This window comes from Solanum verrucosum, unplaced genomic scaffold, assembly GCF_900185275.1.
Source record: "Solanum verrucosum unplaced genomic scaffold, falcon-dt-bn FXZP01000163.1, whole genome shotgun sequence".
NCBI classification, from domain to species: domain Eukaryota; kingdom Viridiplantae; phylum Streptophyta; class Magnoliopsida; order Solanales; family Solanaceae; genus Solanum; species Solanum verrucosum.
The window spans coordinates 1,739,667-1,756,450 of NW_026020379.1; the positions used below are offsets into that span (position 1 = coordinate 1,739,667).

Consider the following 16,784-nt stretch of genomic DNA (forward strand, 5'->3'; position numbering starts at 1 on the left):
ATATTTTGTTAACTGAAATGACATAAATGAGCCAATCTTTAAATGGATAACATAGATAAGTTTTTTTCTCAAAGTTTGATGGAGTATTTGAACTTTTTCCCTTAAAAAAATGATTTAATTACTAATGTGGCCAAATCATAATTGATCACGTGATTTTGCAAAACGGAAACTATTTTAATTAATAAATAATGGCATCAATAAACCTTTTTTAAACAGAAATGACATAGATGAGTCAAACTTTTAACGGATGACACAAATAAGCCTTTTGTCTAAATTTGATGACGTATTTGAGTCTTTTCTCAAAAAATTATAATCTAAAACCTATAAACTAAAAGTCCTGACTCCGTTGATAAAAGAGAAAAATGATACAAGGGATTTTATTTTAACAGAAGAAATTTCCAGCTCATCCAATTTTAAAACAAACTGACAATTTTACCCCTAACTAACTAACTCCCTCAACCACCTTTCGAATTTTTGGCTCGTTTCTTCCATTTTCAGCTCCCAATCCAAAAAAATCATTTAGAATCACAACAGTTTGAGAGGTTAAATTATTTTTTCTGCTTGATTTCCACGCGTCAATTTCACCAATCCGGTCTTCCTCCTCTCTCTCTCTGTGATTTCTGCATTCTCTGATCCTTTGTATCTACGGAGAATTTAATTTGTCATTGTTTTTATATAAAATGGGTTTGATTTCGGGGATTATGATGGGGATGATCTTCGGGATCGGTATAATGGCTGGTTGGCAACATATGATGAGGTATCGAAGCCGCAAACGAATCGCAAAGGTAAGAGTTTCATCAATTGGATTATCGTAATCTCGACTTCTTTCGTTAATAGTTTAGTCTTGTCAAGGCTCAATTTGAAATGATTTTTGCGGGTGGGTGTGTTTTTGAATTTGGAGTTTAAGTTGGTATTTATGATGGGACATGGCTCCAAATAATTTTTCAAGAGCTGGAAATGCCTAATTTGATTTTGGGACTGTTTTGGAATTAAATTCAAGTTGGTACTTCTGATGGACTAGTGCATTGCTAAAAGAAAATACACACAAATATGAAGTGTCACGACTCACGTGCAGTGGCGGAGCAGGATTTTCACAAAGGAATTCAAATTATGAACAAGTATAGACATAAAGAAGTCGGGTTCAACATCTACTATGTATATATGGAAAATGATTTTAACCATGAATAAACCCCTTGACCCTACCTGGCTCCGCCCCTATAGTCTAATAGAAAAGAGATTGGTGGTGACAGTTGTGAAACAGTTTCAGTTTTTCAAGTTAGGATTGTCAGATATTAGTATATTGAGGACCTTTAAGAAGCCATGCACTATCTAAAGTTGCTAGTCATAACATAAAATGGATAGATTTCTCAGACTCTTAACATGGCATTGATCCATTTATATCAAATTATTGTAATGTGGCTAGGCTGTAGCGAAAATTTCTTTAATTGACTAGTTATTCACTTCTACTGCCGCTTGTGCATAACTTAGAAATTGTTTTTCTGATTGATTCTCTTGTTTGCTCCATATGTATTGATAGTCCAGTTTCTAGCTCCCTATGTGGTTTTGCTACAAGAGTAAGAACTGGCTACTGTGGTTGGTTTGAAAGTAGACGTTGAAATTCATATGATGATCCTCATCATGCTTGTTGAACAGAAAATTTAAATTGCAGATATGCATGTTGCTTTCCTTTCTGAAAGATTGGTATTTATCTCTTCATTGTATTTTAATTCTTTAACAGGCAGTGGATGTAAAACTAATGGCCTCCCTGAACAGGGATGATCTAAAGAAAATATGTGGAGATAAGTTCCCTGAATGGATATCATTCCCAGTCTTTGAACAGGTTGGATATTAGGTTTAGTTTTACCGGTTTCTCCTGCATATGATCTTTGAAGTTCATAGCTTTGAAAATCTTTTAGTCTGTCATCTTTTGTTATAACTTTTAACCAACAATACTGACTAATTTAACTCTATGATGTCTCATGAATATTTTGATGCAATATTTAAGACAAGCAATCTGTTTCATTGTGAATGGATGTTTATAACACCTTGACAGAAGAGCTTATTGTGTCATTAACCACATCATATTTCCAAAACAGATCAATGAAATCTTCCTATATCTTAAAATTAACAGAAATATCAGATCAACATGCAGACTCCTGTTAATTGTTCCAATGCAACTTGTAGGGATGTCTTTTCTCCTACTACACTTGATTAAGAGAGTCTTATCATCGTTGTCATGTGAAGAAAGATTTGGTTAATCCTTTTCTCAGCTGGATAAACGTTTCATCTCTATTCTGTAGACACTAAAAATGTTTTATAGCTTAAGAGATAAAATTAATGAAGATAGCTTATACTCTTGGAATCTGATGATTAGGACTGTGGTACCTTTTTTGGTTTTTCATTTGGGAGGAAGGAGGAGGGAGGGAGTCGGGATTACATGATGACGTTTTTCAGAGGGAAGTAAGATGACTTTAGTTCATGAACATAATGTTAGAACCCGAGAAAGACATTGCAGATGTTGTCTCCTGATCTTACAGTGTCAGCAGTGGATCTTTCTCATATTTGTCTCACTGTGGCAGGTCAAATGGTTGAACAAACAATTAAGCAAACTGTGGCCATTTGTTGCTGATGTAAGCTTTTGCACCTAACTTTGGTATCCTGTGCATTTTTTTTTCTTTGTAACAGGTCTTGTAACTTTTTGGGTATGATGTACTTAATTATATTGGAAGTTCTCTTTGATTATCAGCATATTGAGTAAAAATGTCTCTTCTAATGAGTAATGATCCCTAAATATTTTCTCCTCTTTAGAGAATATATCTTTCAATATTGTCGGCATGTCTTAGTATTCTACTGATTCTTGAGTATTAGAGAACTTGTTCCTATAAGAACTGATAGCGTTCACAAGAAATTTATGACACTGATCCTTAATATATGTAGTCTGTTTGACCAGCAAAATTTGTAGTCTCCTTGTCGTGGTAACGAGTGTTTGTATTATTCAACCTCCATGTTGTGACACCATAAATCTGATCTCTTATATATATCATTGCGCAGGCAGGAGAAGCTATCATAAAAGACTCTGTTGAACCTATTTTAGAAGATTATCGACCTCCTGGAATTTCGTCATTGAAGTTCAGCAAACTGTCCTTGGGAACAGTAGCTCCTAAGATTGAAGGTAGCAACATAAACCTATCAAATACTTTGTTATGTTCTTTTTTATTAGACCTTCTACCGGAGAATCTATAAGCAATTCCGTAGTGATTTCTCCGTTGCTAATTAATTCATACTCCTGAGCAATTAAATTAGTTTATCTAGATGGGACATTTCCTTGGTAAAGATGAAGTCTTGTTGTTTAAGGTTACCTCCAACATTAAGCTTTAATCATGTGTGATTCTCTCTTTGGAAGCATGTATAATACTTAATTAATGCAGGTATTCGAGTTCAAAACCTTAAAAAGGGTCAAATTATTATGGATATTGACCTCAGATGGGGCGGTGATCCCAATATTGTTATAGAAGTTGATGCAGTGGTTGCCTCTATACCCATTCAGGTTGGGTGCCTCAACTCTTCACCTGTCTAATTTGCTGAGGACAATTTTACTCTGATTAGTGAGTTATCTAGGAAGCAGCTGAACTGACCTTTGCCACATTGGTTGCAGTTGAAAGATCTACAAGTCTTCACTGTTATTCGGGTTATATTCCAACTAGCTGAGGAAATTCCCTGCATTTCTGCTGTTGTTGTTGCTTTACTTTCTGAGGTACACATAGATTCTATGAGAAAATATGTTTCGTACATTCTTCAGTTTCTGTTGTTTCTAACTCTTCCTTTTGCTCTCCTTTTATTTTTTAATTGTGGGTGGCATGGTGGCGTGGGGGTGGGGTGAAGGGAATCTATTTGACCTACTCCTTCAAGAGAACGAGAGGGAGAGAGAGAAATGGATGCTATTTCTCATGATCTGTCTTAGATCAGCATTTAGAGTTTCTTTGAACTATGTTTTGATACAGTATCTTGGATGAGATGTTAGACTATAGATTTGAATGCCATAATGTCTAGCTTTTAGATGGAAAATCGTGTAACTTGACTTGTAACTAGGATATGCTATGATTGCCAGTGAGTAAAAGACCACCTTAAAGTAGGTCTAAGACATTCTCTTGGTTTAAGTGAACATAAAGTATTCTACTAACAGAGAACATGATTACAGTATGAGAACAAGGATATAGTATTGCATGAATTGGTCTGACTGGTGTACTCAAATTTTTTAAAGAACAAGGATAGAAGTGTGAACTTGCACTTAGTTATATTACTCTGGATGCTTAATCTTGCTCAAATATCTCAACTCTCAATTGGCTTACGATTCTGTTTTATGTGTTCAATTGGACATTTGAATGACTGCTACGTTGTTTATCCAATCAGCCAAAGCCAAGAATTGATTATACTTTAAAAGCTGTTGGTGGAAGCTTAACAGCTCTTCCTGGACTTTCTGACATGATAGAAGTAAGTGCTACTAACAATGTGCCTCTAGCAGTATATTTTATATTTCAAACTTTCCCACCTCAATCTAACACTGGTGTTGTTTCTCATTGAAAGGACACTGTAGATTCAATTGTAACAGATATGCTAGAATGGCCTCACAGAATCGTTGTACCAATTGGAGGCATACCTGTGGATACTAGGTACCAATTGAATGGCCTCAAGGCCTTTCCAAATCTGTCATATTCTTCTGAATATGAAATGTAAATGCTAGGTATTCTAACGGAATACTTAACCGTTGTTTCTGGTGTCCATGCAGCGATTTGGAGCTTAAGCCACAGGGGAAGCTAACAGTAACTGTAATGAGAGCTACAAACTTAAAGAACCAAGAAATGATTGGAAAATCTGACCCATATGTGGTCGTGTATATTCGTCCACTGTTTAAGTTTAAGACAAAAACCATTGACAATAACCTAAATCCTGTTTGGGATGAGACATTTGAGTTGATTGCAGAAGACAAGGAGACTCAGTCTCTTCTCCTAGAGGTTTAATTTCTACATCCATCTCTCATTTTAAAAAATTAATTATATTGAATCTACTGTGTCTAGAATATATCCCCTCTGATGTTGTACATTTTCTTGAGAAAATTAGTTTTGACAATCCAGTCTCTTTGATTTCATTCTTGTTTTCTTGTCACAACCATGACTTTGAACAGGTCTTTGATGAAGACATTGGAGAAGATGATCGAATGGGTGTCACGAAGTTGCCTCTGAATGAGCTTGAATCCGACACTCCAAAAGAAATTGAATTAAGGTTGCTGCCAAAATATGATATGCTCAAAATCAAAGATAAAAAGGATAGAGGAACTATTACCATCAAGGTACACACCAAAATCACAGTTTTTGTCATGAAGTCCCATTTTTGTTATGAAACTTTTTTTGCTTTGGTTTTCTCCCCTTTAAGGCAGTCACTGATCTACAATGTAGACGTTATGAATCTGAGTTGCGAAAGTAGTTTTGAAATGTATATAGCTCCATCTATACTTGGTTTCCACCCCAAAGCACAGAGGCAAATTATTGTGTTCAATTGAACCTAGTATTTTCGACATGAATCATATATTAAACTTTAAATATTGAACCGATCAAACTTTAAGGGAAGAAAATGGTTACGTGTCAAAAATGCAGATATTGTATCATGAATTCAACAAGAAAGAGCAATTAGCAGCTCTAGAGGAAGAGAAGAGGGTCATAGAAGAAAGGAAGCAACTAAAAGCAGAAGGGGTTATTGGAAGCTCAATGGAAGCCCTTGATGGTGCAGCAGCTTTAGCTGCTTCAGGTGCTGGCGCGGCAGGAAGTGGCATTGGTGCAGGACTAGGTGCTGGTGTAAGGGTAGTAAGAAGTGGACTAAACAAAACCAAAAAGTTTATGGGAAGAACCTTCACAGGACAGTCAACCAATCACAAGAAAAGTGACTCTCACTCTCCTCCAGCAAGTGTTGTTCATCAAGATTAATAATAGTATCATGTATATACAGCAGTCCCTTTTTGCAGTATATATAGATTTTCTATAATGATTAGTTGTTTTTGATGAGTTAGATCTTAGTGTTTGATACTATATGTTGATTCAATGTGATAATGATGCTTATTCCTAAAGATGGAAATTAAGTTGGTCATGCAAACTACAACTTCTCAATCTCAACTAGGCTAAATATGAATCCTTACTTCGATACATATTTGCTTTTCATCTCATTTTAATTCGGCACATATATTTGTAAATGATCATAGGAGATTGTCTCATTTTGTGTTAGTACAATATTACAACTTGATGAGTCAAATATTTTTCTTCTATTCGTCCCACAAAATAAGATGTGACAACTTAAGATACCAACTTTAACGTGTCATAGTCTGAAATGTTGTTACAATCCCTCCATGCCAATTTTGTGACAGAGGTTTGCATTTATAATGGTTTAAGAGCCTATACACTCAAAAAAAAGTTTAGACTTTGACAAAATCAGTTTCTTATTTTAACTTCTCAATCATTATTACTTTAATATTTTCTTCTATATTTTAATCATCCGTGTCTAGTAGGGCCGTCAATATAGGCTAGGTCCGGCCCAACCCGTGATTTTGATAGGATTGGACTAAGATTTTTGAAGCTCATTTAAGAAAATAGTTTTTAACTTGGCTTGAATAAACCTTCTGATTTGTGGGGCTTGAGAAATATAGGTAGGGCTAGCTCGTGGGTCAAATAAAAAAAAAAATTATATAAAAAAGATATATTTTTATAAAAAAAAAAGTGGGTTGACCCGACACAACCCGTAGCCCACATACTTGTGAGTTGGGCTGACCTTTTTCTGGCCCACAAAAAATGAGTCAGTCCTGCCTGACCCATCAAATTTCAAAGCCTATATGGATTAGCACAGCTCGTATTGACAACTCTAGGTGTCTAGTTAATGTCATCCTATAAATTATAAAGGAATTCAGAATATTGGTGTAGCAAGAGGATTGAAACATGAACAACAATACTAATTTGAACAACATGCAAAAGTAACTTTAGAACCATGAACATCAACTAGACTTTTGCACTTATAACATGAAACTATCAAATTCAAAATCCTCAGACATTATCATAGATGTTAAAATAACCTTTTTTATTATTGTTAAAATAGATGACAAAAGAAATTAAACGAATTGGTGGCAGTAAGACCGATGACAAGCATCGCAATATAAGAGAAATTGTATTTCTTCAACTGCAGAAATGTGAAATACAAGTTTTCCCAAGTGCTTAGACTTGCAAAAACCACTTTGATTCAATTCAAACAATAGAGACTATTTATTGTTCAAAGAATATACTGTGATTCAGGACATTACAAACTTTCCTTCACCCTAGTTATAAGTCTCCATGCCGAAAAGGTCTGCTACTGGTGAAAAAGGCAGCAGACATCAGAATCGAACAATGAATATAAGTGAACACAGCAAAGAATAAACAATTCAGGGGATGTTGCATACTGGAGACAAGAGAATAGTGCTGTATATGGGAGCTCTTCTGTCATTAGAAGATCATGGAAATGTGACTGCGCGTGCAGAGCAGACACCACACCAAACTGCACCTTTAAAATTCATCCCTCCTTCATTCACCAAGTTTGCAGGCACGAATGTATGGATGATCAAACTTAATGTATTTGGTCCAGTATGACTTGTACTTTGTCATTGCCAACTCTAGCCATGGTTTCATGTTCCCATTGTAGTGTATCACGGCAGCATTCTCAATTTCTGACCCATCAATGCTTGGGCTGTAACCCAAACCTAGAACATGCCACGACTTATCCAGTGGATGTGTAAGCCCGTAAAATGTCATTAGCCCTGGAGGTAGTGTCCCTAGTTTCCAAAGGACCCTGTCTTCATTCTAATGATCAAGGCAGAAAAGAATGAAAATTAGTCAGTAAGATCCCATGGAAATTAAGAATTTTTCTATGTATTTGGTATGGTATTGGGAGAAAAGCAGACTTCCAAATTTCAATACATGTATTCAATCACTATATAGGTATAAAGAACAAATGATATAATCCAAGTATTCTGAGTCAAAGTAAAAGACTAAAAGTGAACTTCACTTAATGAAAATCAGCGTAGAGGGACCCAAACAGTAAAGAAAAGCTATATATCAGAGATGGAAAGGCAATAAATTCCTTACCATGTTTTGCCACTTGTGATATATGCCAGTTATGTCTCTCTTCTTCCACTCCTTAAGATAAAAAATGTTCATCCCATATGCCCACCCACAAGCATTTGGGTCAAAGTTTTTGGCAATATGAGGATTTGAGAAATTTAGATACTTGTCAAAACGGTGAAAACTCTCACCACATGTTTCAACAGCACCATTCACTTTTTCATGAAGATTCACCGACCACAGTCCTGTCAAGTCTTTCTGAACAACAATATCGTCATCAAGAAAAAGGATTTTATCCAATTTGGGATAAATCTGAGGGAGATAAAATCTAAGGTGATTGAGCATTGAAAGATATTTGGGGTTCCGATACTTCAAATTAGAAGAACCAGCTGATAGTGTGGTGGAATGTGAACCCTTGAAATAATATTCCTTCATAGCAGCAGACTCTAGCTGCCGCAGGACAGGACAGTATGACGAATTAAGCCACTTGAACTCGTCAACATTTTCAACATGGATTGTAGCTTTTCCAGGAGGGTTCAACAAGAACCACATATTCATAGCTCCAAAGTTCAACTTATCAGTGACAAGATGAAATACATGTTTTGCTGGTTCCTGCAAATAAATAAGTGCAATTTTTCTTTCAATAGCCCATCCAAAATTAGCTTCTAATATGTAGCCAACATGCTTTCTGGAGAAGTAACTATCAGCACCATTCAAGACATTTAGATATATCAAAATTCAAAGTGTATGCCATTTTTATCATGCATAAATATAAAGTTTCTGATTGTTATCAAGGATTAGGGACATCGTCAAGTGATACAGAAGAATATAGAAAGTCTCTCACACATGCATAGTAGAGATAAAAGACTGAGATGTGGATGATGATCTGGACAATGTCAGAAAGAATTCCTCACCTTAGCATTCATGATAGTTGAGTTGACAACAACTGAAGCAGCCAAAACATTGTCAGAGAACAGGGCATAATGGAAAAGACTGGGATTTTCCAGATTCTCACTTCTAGGGAACTTTCTTTTTTCAGGAGGGAGGAGGTAATAATCAATAGCCAGACGCATGGATAAGCAGTGGATACCATTTGGAATGGTCTTTGCAGCTAATTGGCTCAAAAATGTGCTCTGCCTTTTTAAACTTCTAACTTGCTCATCCGCAGACTGCAGTATTGCTCTCAGCTTCCCCGTGACAAGATTGCAGTCATAGAGTTGCTCTTTAGCTTTGGAAAGCACTTGGTCCATTGATTTAATCTTCTCATGTGCACTATTTGAACATAGGAGAATGAATGATTTAATCTTTCCTATACGAAACGGGGACAAATGGACAAGTTAAGTATCCAAAGGTCAAAAAGAATTTGATACCTGCGAGTTAGATCAGCATCATACATTGCTTCACCTAACGCACGTTGACTTTCTTTAAGCTGCTTCTGTAACTCTTGAGCCAAGCCGGGATTCTTCTTCATTGTTGCAATGCTTATATAGACCCTTGCCATAATCATTTGGTCTCGCATCAAGTGTACCTTTGAATCAGTATTCTCATTTTCATTCTCTTTCCTCCATATGCTATACTTCCCCAGCACAGCAGAGTCAACTGACTTAGAGCGTTCAAGGGCAGCATTTTCAAGCTTCACAGTTACTTCATCATCCTGCTTCACTAAAGCAGCAGCACGCTTTTCATGTCTCCTCTCTCTCAATTGCTGCACAGCACTTGAAAAACTATAATAACACAAACAGCTGAGGTAGACAAAGGTAGGGAGAGGGTAGGAGGGAGAGAGAGAGAGTGAGTGAATCTAAGCGCTTCAAATCAATCAATCTCTCTCTCTTTGCTGATAGCAGAAGTGCAACAAAAGTAAATGCAAGTATAAAGTGGCTGATAATTAACGTACCCTTCTGGCCAAAATAGCAGGTGTATGAAACTGGGAATGATCATCTGCTTGGAAAAAAATACATCTAGTTATTCATACATTTGTGAGGCACTCAAAAGATACTATGATGCGAACAAACTATTTACCATCTACAAGATCATCTTGTTTGCCTCTGGAGATCTCAGTTCTGACATTTGCAGCTATCTGAGTCCACTTGTTTCCCTGTGATACATCCAACATGCTAACAATCAGTCAGCATCTATTTCAGTAATAACTAATGGGAACAAACAATATCCAGGCTTGAGTCTGACTCTCATTCCTAACCTCTGCATTATTAGTATTGCTCTTGGCCAATATTTTTTCTTTAACAAAGCTGGATACCTGTTTACTTGTTGTAGTTGAAAAATCATTATTATCTGTAAAAGGAACATAAAGTTGGGTTATAACAAGTTATGCAAGCTTAGAAAGGATAGTATAAGCGAGACAATTAAATACAATTTATGCATATATTTTTGTGAATTAACAAATACATCATCAAGTGTCTAGGCATACAAAGATTCTATTCAATACCCACGTTGAACCACCACTAAAGGGGTCACTACCTTTCTCACTATGAGAAGAGCTCCAACAACAATCAAAATGGTGCCAATTACCTCAAAAACAATGTTAAAAGCTAAATGCACAAAACATTGACAAGGTCCCTAAGGCTTAAAGTGAAAAGCTCTAAATGAAGCATATGCTTTTTGAAGTGAAGTGCACAATTTGCGGAAAAATAAATAAAAGGGCTCAAACGTATATGAATTTAGTACTACAATCATCAAATTTTGATTAAAATAATTAACTCCAGCATCCTAAATACAATAATGCCGAATATAAATCCAACTCCTTAGGGGTCAATTGATTTGAAAGACTGATGAAATAATCATGGTATTAGGTTTTTTCAATGTTTGATTTGTATTTTCAATCATGTCTAACTAATCCTGGAATAACTTGATACGCCAATTGGTGAAATATTTTATACCACCAACAGCATGGAATAACCAAGGATGGAGCTATAATATAGTTTACGAGTTTGGCCGAACCTAGTAGCTTTGGTCCAAACATTGTATTTGACAATGTTTTCTAAAAGCTAAAAGCGCAAACCATTGACAAGGTCCTAGGGCTTAAAAAGAAATGCGCTAAATGAAGCATACACTTTTTTGAAGTGAAGTACACAATTTATGAAAAATTAAAAATGCTGAAACATGTACGAATTTAGCACTATAATAATCAAACTATGATTAAAATAACTAATTTCAGCATCCTATACACAATAATGCAGAATATAAATCCAACTTCTCAAAGGTTGTTTGGTTTGAAGGACTGATAAAATAATCGTGGTATAAATTTTTTAAATGTTTGATTTGTATTTTGAATCATGTATAACTAATTCTCGTATAACTTAATACACCAATTGGTGAACTATTTTACACCACCACCAACATGGAATAACCAAGGACGGAGTTAAAGCATAGCTTGCAAATTCTGTCGAACACAATAGCTTTGGTCCAAACACTGTCTTAAGCAATTTATTAAATATGTACAAGTATTATTATTGTTTTTTTTACCGTGGTATTTGGACCAACTAGCATACACCTCAACTAATTCTAAGGAATTTTTGCTACCTCCCACCAACACAGGTGCCTAGTAATCTATCCACCAATGCTGGGATAGATGACAAGAAACCACCTAGTGTTTTTCGCCTCTGCGGAGAATTGAACATCAAAACTCATCATTCTCAACTCACTTCATTGACCAAATGGGTGCATGTACAAATATTAATTTAGAACCCAATAACTTAAAAGGACTAGAAACCGAACCCATAATCTTCAAATGTTGGCACCACCGCCTCTGGGAATAACTTATCCATGTATTACTTTTACATGGATAAAACACCAAAAGTACAAAACTACCCTTGTCTTCCAAGAAGTATACAAGAGTCGAGCATCCAAGGAGAGAATTGTAAATTGCTTTTTAGTTTAAAATATAAAGCAAATATTTTACATGATATCTTGTATATCCAATTTTAGTGCAACGAACCAAATACTCAACAAGAATTAATACACACATTATTTATTCATACATTACTAATCTATTCATTATAATCCCTGAATAACTAATCCTCAAACCAAAAACCGCTCAAAGTAAAGATTCAGAGAACCAACTGCTTCTTGTTGGAGTCACTTTGCGTGTCATTCTATGAACTTTGAAGCGCATATTTCTCCAAAGTACATCGCTTCAAGCGATGAAGCATGACTGTTAATAATACTGATCAAGCATCCAACCTAGTCACTGGTTTTATTCCAAAACTACAAGTTACCTAGTCTCTACTGAAGAACCTAATGAATTAATTTTATATATTCTTAGTATTTTAAGTGCATATGATATAGTGGACAATGTTTTTCTTCAAAAAATAGAATCCTTCCTCTTTTTTTTTAGAATGGTAAACTTTACTTCTATATATCCACAGGTTTACTACAACAAAGTGTAGTCCTCCATCACAAAAGTTATCTCTTCACAAAATCCTAATATATCTAATTACAGCCGATCAATTGCATTAAAAACATCTTTTGTGCTGTCTAGCTACTTGTTTACACAAAAAATAGTTAAGGCCTAAGCAGTTTGTCTTGATCTTCTGTATGTTGCTCAAAATATAGAATCCTTCTTGAAAATAGTTTATCTTGGAAATCATTTTCTTGACAGAAATTAATCGTACAAGGTGTAGCCAGTCTAGAAGTACAATAAAGTAGTGTTGCTGTAAGGTGATGGCCATAGTCTAACTTGAGTAATCTACCAAATATTGATTGTCGGGACGTGCCTATGTAGACACACTACATCAACACACAGGTGCCTTGTTAAATGAGCAAGGAGTTACATAATTTCACAACCTAGGTGTGAGGGACTATTGATTTAAATAAACTGAATGGATACATAGTTCATTTTAAAGAAATCCCAACCAATTTGAGATTAAGACAATTTATTATTTTGGTTGTTCTCAGTGTTATCAAAGGTGAAAAGCTCAAAAAAGATCTAAGGTCCGTGGGGCTTTAAGCGCAAAGCGCAAATAAAGCGTGAGCTTTAATGAAAAAAGGCGCAAAGGGAGAAAAGGATACAAATATATATGTTTAGTCCAAGACTAATAATTATAACCATGAATGACAAATATATGACCAAAGAAATTGAAAAAAAAATTATGATAAAGTGAAATATTAATTATTTAGTATCACTTCTTCATAAGAGGCTCATTGGTAAGGAAACGTTTGCCATGGAACCTTGATGATGACACTGAAGCGCACATAAAGCGAAGTGCTCAACAAGTTTTGAGCCTCACTTCAGGGCTTAAGCGCGCCTTTGATAACACTGGTTGTTCTTGGGGTTGAGGGTATTTAGAAGAAGAGATGAGTATGCTTCCAATTCAATGTATTGAGAACACAAACAATAGGCCTTTTATTTGACTTTTTTACCAAGTGCGGCAGATAGTTAAAAGCGCATTTTGCATCTTCCTCTATTGTTCAAACCATTCAGATTTGTACTTAGATTTGGAGCCACGGAGATACCTCTATTCATAAAGAGCACAAAAAGAAAGACCCTTGAAAATAACTCCTATCCGCTATTTCACAACATTATTGTGATCCTTTATGGGGAAGGCTCTAGTCAGTTCCCCTTATTATCAAACTATAACATACAAGTCCCTCTGTCCTAAAGTAATTTATTCTTTTCTCTTTTTATGATTTTCAATTTTGGATTTGTCCATAAGTTATTTCAGCCTTTCTAAAAAGGATAGCATTTCCCAACATTGTTCAATATTTTTCCAATATAATACTATATAATTCAATAACCGACTCCAACTAATTTGGAATTAAGACTTGATTGAGAGATTGATTGTGTGCTACTTGCACTCTCTAACAGATGTGATAATCCCTAATCTATTCTAATCTTATATGATTGCACATCCATCTTACGTTCATAGTTCTACAACGCTTGTCTTGTATAAAGAAACTTTGTCCCAACATTTAATCTTGTATGATATTTTGTTGATCTCATCATCGTTCTATAGAACTTATCTTTCTTTTGCTAACTATCTTCCTATCACCTACAACTCTGGTATTGCTTACATTCACGCTATTCTATTTTAATTCTACATCTTATGGTTTCATCTATTATGCTATTCTTCTAAGAGAATAAAATCGTCTATATTTAAATACCACAATCCCATGTAATCTTACTACAATATCGCTCTTCGTATAGGGGTTAAACTTGTAATGCAAACATTATTTCTAGTTCAACTTATCCAGAAACTCAATGAATTATAAAGTTTTTTCCTATGAATCTAAACTGAAAACTCTACATATTAACTGCTCAAGATTGCATATCAGCTAAATTGTAATAGTACAGTCTTTGTATTTCAATAAATATTCAATTGTCCCACCCCCCACCCCCCCCACCCCAAAAATAAAGACATCAACTAAATCCATATGGAGAGGTCTGAATATCTTTTGATACACACATGTAAGTTTTCTTCTATTTTGTTTTTTCCTAGAGCTTTGCATAAGCTAGTATCTAGTAGTAATATTATCCGGCTGATGTCAGGAAATCAGACAGGCATTATAATTAGCAAAAACAAATTCTCCAGTGCATCCATCAGCCACAAAAGAGAAGGTGCTAAGAGAAAATAGTATTGTTACATAGTTACTTCTGCAGTTTTAACATCTTAGATATAATATAGGAAAATGTACAGATGATTTCCATACTTAAGCAACAGTGCTCTTTTAGTATATATAACATTCTTCAATTAAGAAATCAAGGAGTGTGTTACTCTGAAGAACTATACAGACTCGTTCTCCACATTTAGCTCTACTCCATACATTATCCAAAAAGTAAAGAAATTTAGTTAATCACACCAAATTCGAATCAATACACTCCACGAAATGAGTTTTAAAACAAATTTAAGCCTCAAAGAAAATCATAAATTTGAATCAAACCAATGTTGAGTACTAAGAGCCTGTTTTGATGGGATTATACACATAAACTTATAGATTTTAGCTTAAGTTCGCCTAAAAGCAATTCTTTTTTTTTTTTACCCAAACAATACAAAAGTGCTTAAAATGTATTTTAGCATAAAAGCCCCTAAATTAAGACAATCCAACAGTACAAAAATTGAAGATAAACAACTCCACAAGTTTAAATTTAACTCTTCAAACCACAAATCAGCAATGCGGGAAAATTTATACTAACCAATTGAAGTAGAGGTGTACACGCCACGGCCCACGAAGAAAATCAATGGAGCAAGGAATGAACAGAAGACAAGAACCACAATTGAGTAACAAGATACATTTCCACTGTTCCTACCAGATAATCCCCTCTTCAATGCCATTTCCTGTTCAACCAACAAAAAATTAAAAAATCTCGCTAACGGAACATGACCCAGATTAGATTATACACAAATAAAGTGAAATATAGAGAGAGATTATACATAGGAATATATTCCAGAGAGTTCTCCTCCTACAAGAAGTTCATTACCCCAAAAAAATCAAAAAAAAATTCAAAAAATTGGGAATCTGAACTATTAATCGAAATTGTGTGGGTGAAACCGATAGTGTAATCAAACAATTTTGATTATGGAGCAAAACGGAGAAGATGAAAGTGAATCTGAGAATTTGGGCGATAAAAATACAGATCCTTCTTAATTTTCTTCTATCTTTGCATATTTGTTTTTCTAGTTATATATGAAGTACTGCAAAAGCAAAACGACGCCGTTTTCGACCTTGCAGATAGATTTGATTCCCCTATACCTAACATATCTATTTTTCGACACAAATTTAAATTTAATATAATAATGTGAATATTGAATATCACGTGAAAAAAGACAAAGTAAATAAGGACTAGGGTAAATATTTATATGAACAAACGTAGAGCTAATGTGGCCACTTACAAAAATTTACGGCTTTTTTTAATTTTTAAAAAATAAAATAAAATATTGTTCTATATTTTAGTAAAAACAATTAAATATTACAATATTTAATTTTGCTCTTAATAAAATAGTTCATAAATATTTGTGTGGCTATCGAATAAAATTATGTTTTCATCCACTCTTGGGTCTTGAATCAATCATCTCTGACATTTATTAACTTGATTTATTGGAACCTTAACAATATGTTCATTTAGTTTCTTATTTAATTAATTATATCTAATAATATTCTCTCGGATTAAAATCTACAATTTTAAAATAATAGACTTTAAAAAGTTGATACATATTGTCAAAGAAGTTTAATTACAGTTTAAACCATTAACACTCCTATTTTTATGTGATGAAATTTCAAAATCAGCGATTATAACATAATTAGGCTTCTTAGTTACTCCTTAATTACAATTTGTAGCTACATGTTAAAATGAGAAGAGAGGCAAACGAGATTGGAGAGAGAGGAGAAAAGTGAACGAGGTTCGGAAGAGAGAGGAGAGAGACACAATTGATTTGTATATCTCATCGATTTGTTGACAGTGAGAGGAGAGAGGGGCCAGAGAAAGGAGAGGGCAAATTGTACTTGTATATATATTGGGTAATTGCATATATGTAATTAGTACATATAAGTATCAATGAATATAATTTTTTTTGTGAAGAAAAGCATTGCATTAATCCCCACAACCAACACTGTCTTTACATACTCTTAGCTAAGGGTGTACAAAATCGAACAGAAAATCGAATCAAACCGCAAATCGAGAAAAAAAATCCCGACTAGTGG

At 34.7% G+C, this 16,784-nt stretch overlaps 3 protein-coding genes and 1 pseudogene across 10 annotated transcripts in view; 2 read left to right on the plus strand and 2 right to left on the minus strand.

Moving 5' to 3' along the window:
• Window positions 1-16,784, minus strand: part of LOC125839081 (actin-depolymerizing factor 10-like) — an 858,671-nt gene that overhangs the window by 78,451 nt on the left and 763,436 nt on the right. The window lies entirely within an intron of this gene.
• The window catches only part of LOC125839025 (F-box/kelch-repeat protein At3g06240-like), a 151,342-nt pseudogene that overhangs the window by 61,879 nt on the left and 72,679 nt on the right, over window positions 1-16,784 (plus strand).
• On the plus strand, window positions 621-6,117 carry LOC125839068 (calcium-dependent lipid-binding protein-like). The gene is made up of 11 exons (XM_049518045.1): window positions 621-785; window positions 1,739-1,840; window positions 2,580-2,630; window positions 3,052-3,172; window positions 3,429-3,547; window positions 3,656-3,754; window positions 4,411-4,491; window positions 4,585-4,670; window positions 4,787-5,012; window positions 5,183-5,347; window positions 5,652-6,117. Exons 1-11 carry the CDS (start codon window positions 681-683, stop codon window positions 5,976-5,978), a joined length of 1,482 nt encoding a protein of 493 aa, XP_049374002.1. The 5' UTR covers window positions 621-680; the 3' UTR covers window positions 5,979-6,117.
• LOC125839067 (polygalacturonate 4-alpha-galacturonosyltransferase-like) lies at window positions 7,190-15,725 on the minus strand. 3 transcript variants are annotated; one of them, XM_049518042.1, is made up of 9 exons: window positions 15,518-15,725; window positions 15,280-15,421; window positions 10,330-10,421; window positions 10,152-10,227; window positions 10,027-10,070; window positions 9,503-9,837; window positions 9,047-9,404; window positions 8,157-8,744; window positions 7,190-7,871 (listed from the first exon to the last, which is right to left on the minus strand). In XM_049518042.1, exons 2-9 carry the CDS (start codon window positions 15,416-15,418, stop codon window positions 7,596-7,598), a joined length of 1,908 nt encoding a protein of 635 aa, XP_049373999.1. In that variant the 5' UTR covers window positions 15,419-15,421; window positions 15,518-15,725; the 3' UTR covers window positions 7,190-7,595. The 3 variants fall into 3 exon arrangements, with proteins under 3 accessions (XP_049373999.1, XP_049374000.1, XP_049374001.1); XM_049518043.1 differs by lacking the exon at window positions 15,518-15,725 and having other exon boundaries at window positions 10,152-10,246; window positions 15,280-15,291; XM_049518044.1 differs by lacking the exons at window positions 10,027-10,070; window positions 10,330-10,421; window positions 15,280-15,421; window positions 15,518-15,725 and having other exon boundaries at window positions 10,152-10,173.

Excerpts from the sequence above, each read along its gene's own strand:
- LOC125839068 (XM_049518045.1), top strand. The coding sequence starts at position 681 with ATGGGTTTGATTTCGGGGATTATGATGGGGATGATCTTCGGGATCGGT. Across the intron at positions 786-1,738 it reads GCCGCAAACGAATCGCAAAG|GCAGTGGATGTAAAACTAAT; the intron begins GTAAGAGTTTCA and ends ATTCTTTAACAG. Across the intron at positions 3,548-3,655 it reads TTGCCTCTATACCCATTCAG|TTGAAAGATCTACAAGTCTT; the intron begins GTTGGGTGCCTC and ends CATTGGTTGCAG.
- LOC125839067 (XM_049518042.1), bottom strand. The coding sequence starts at position 15,418 with ATGGCATTGAAGAGGGGATTATCTGGTAGGAACAGTGGAAATGTATCT. Across the intron at positions 10,422-15,279 it reads GTACACCTCTACTTCAATTG|ATAATAATGATTTTTCAACT; the intron begins GTTAGTATAAAT and ends TTCCTTTTACAG. Across the intron at positions 9,405-9,502 it reads GATGCTGATCTAACTCGCAG|TGCACATGAGAAGATTAAAT; the intron begins GTATCAAATTCT and ends ATGTTCAAATAG.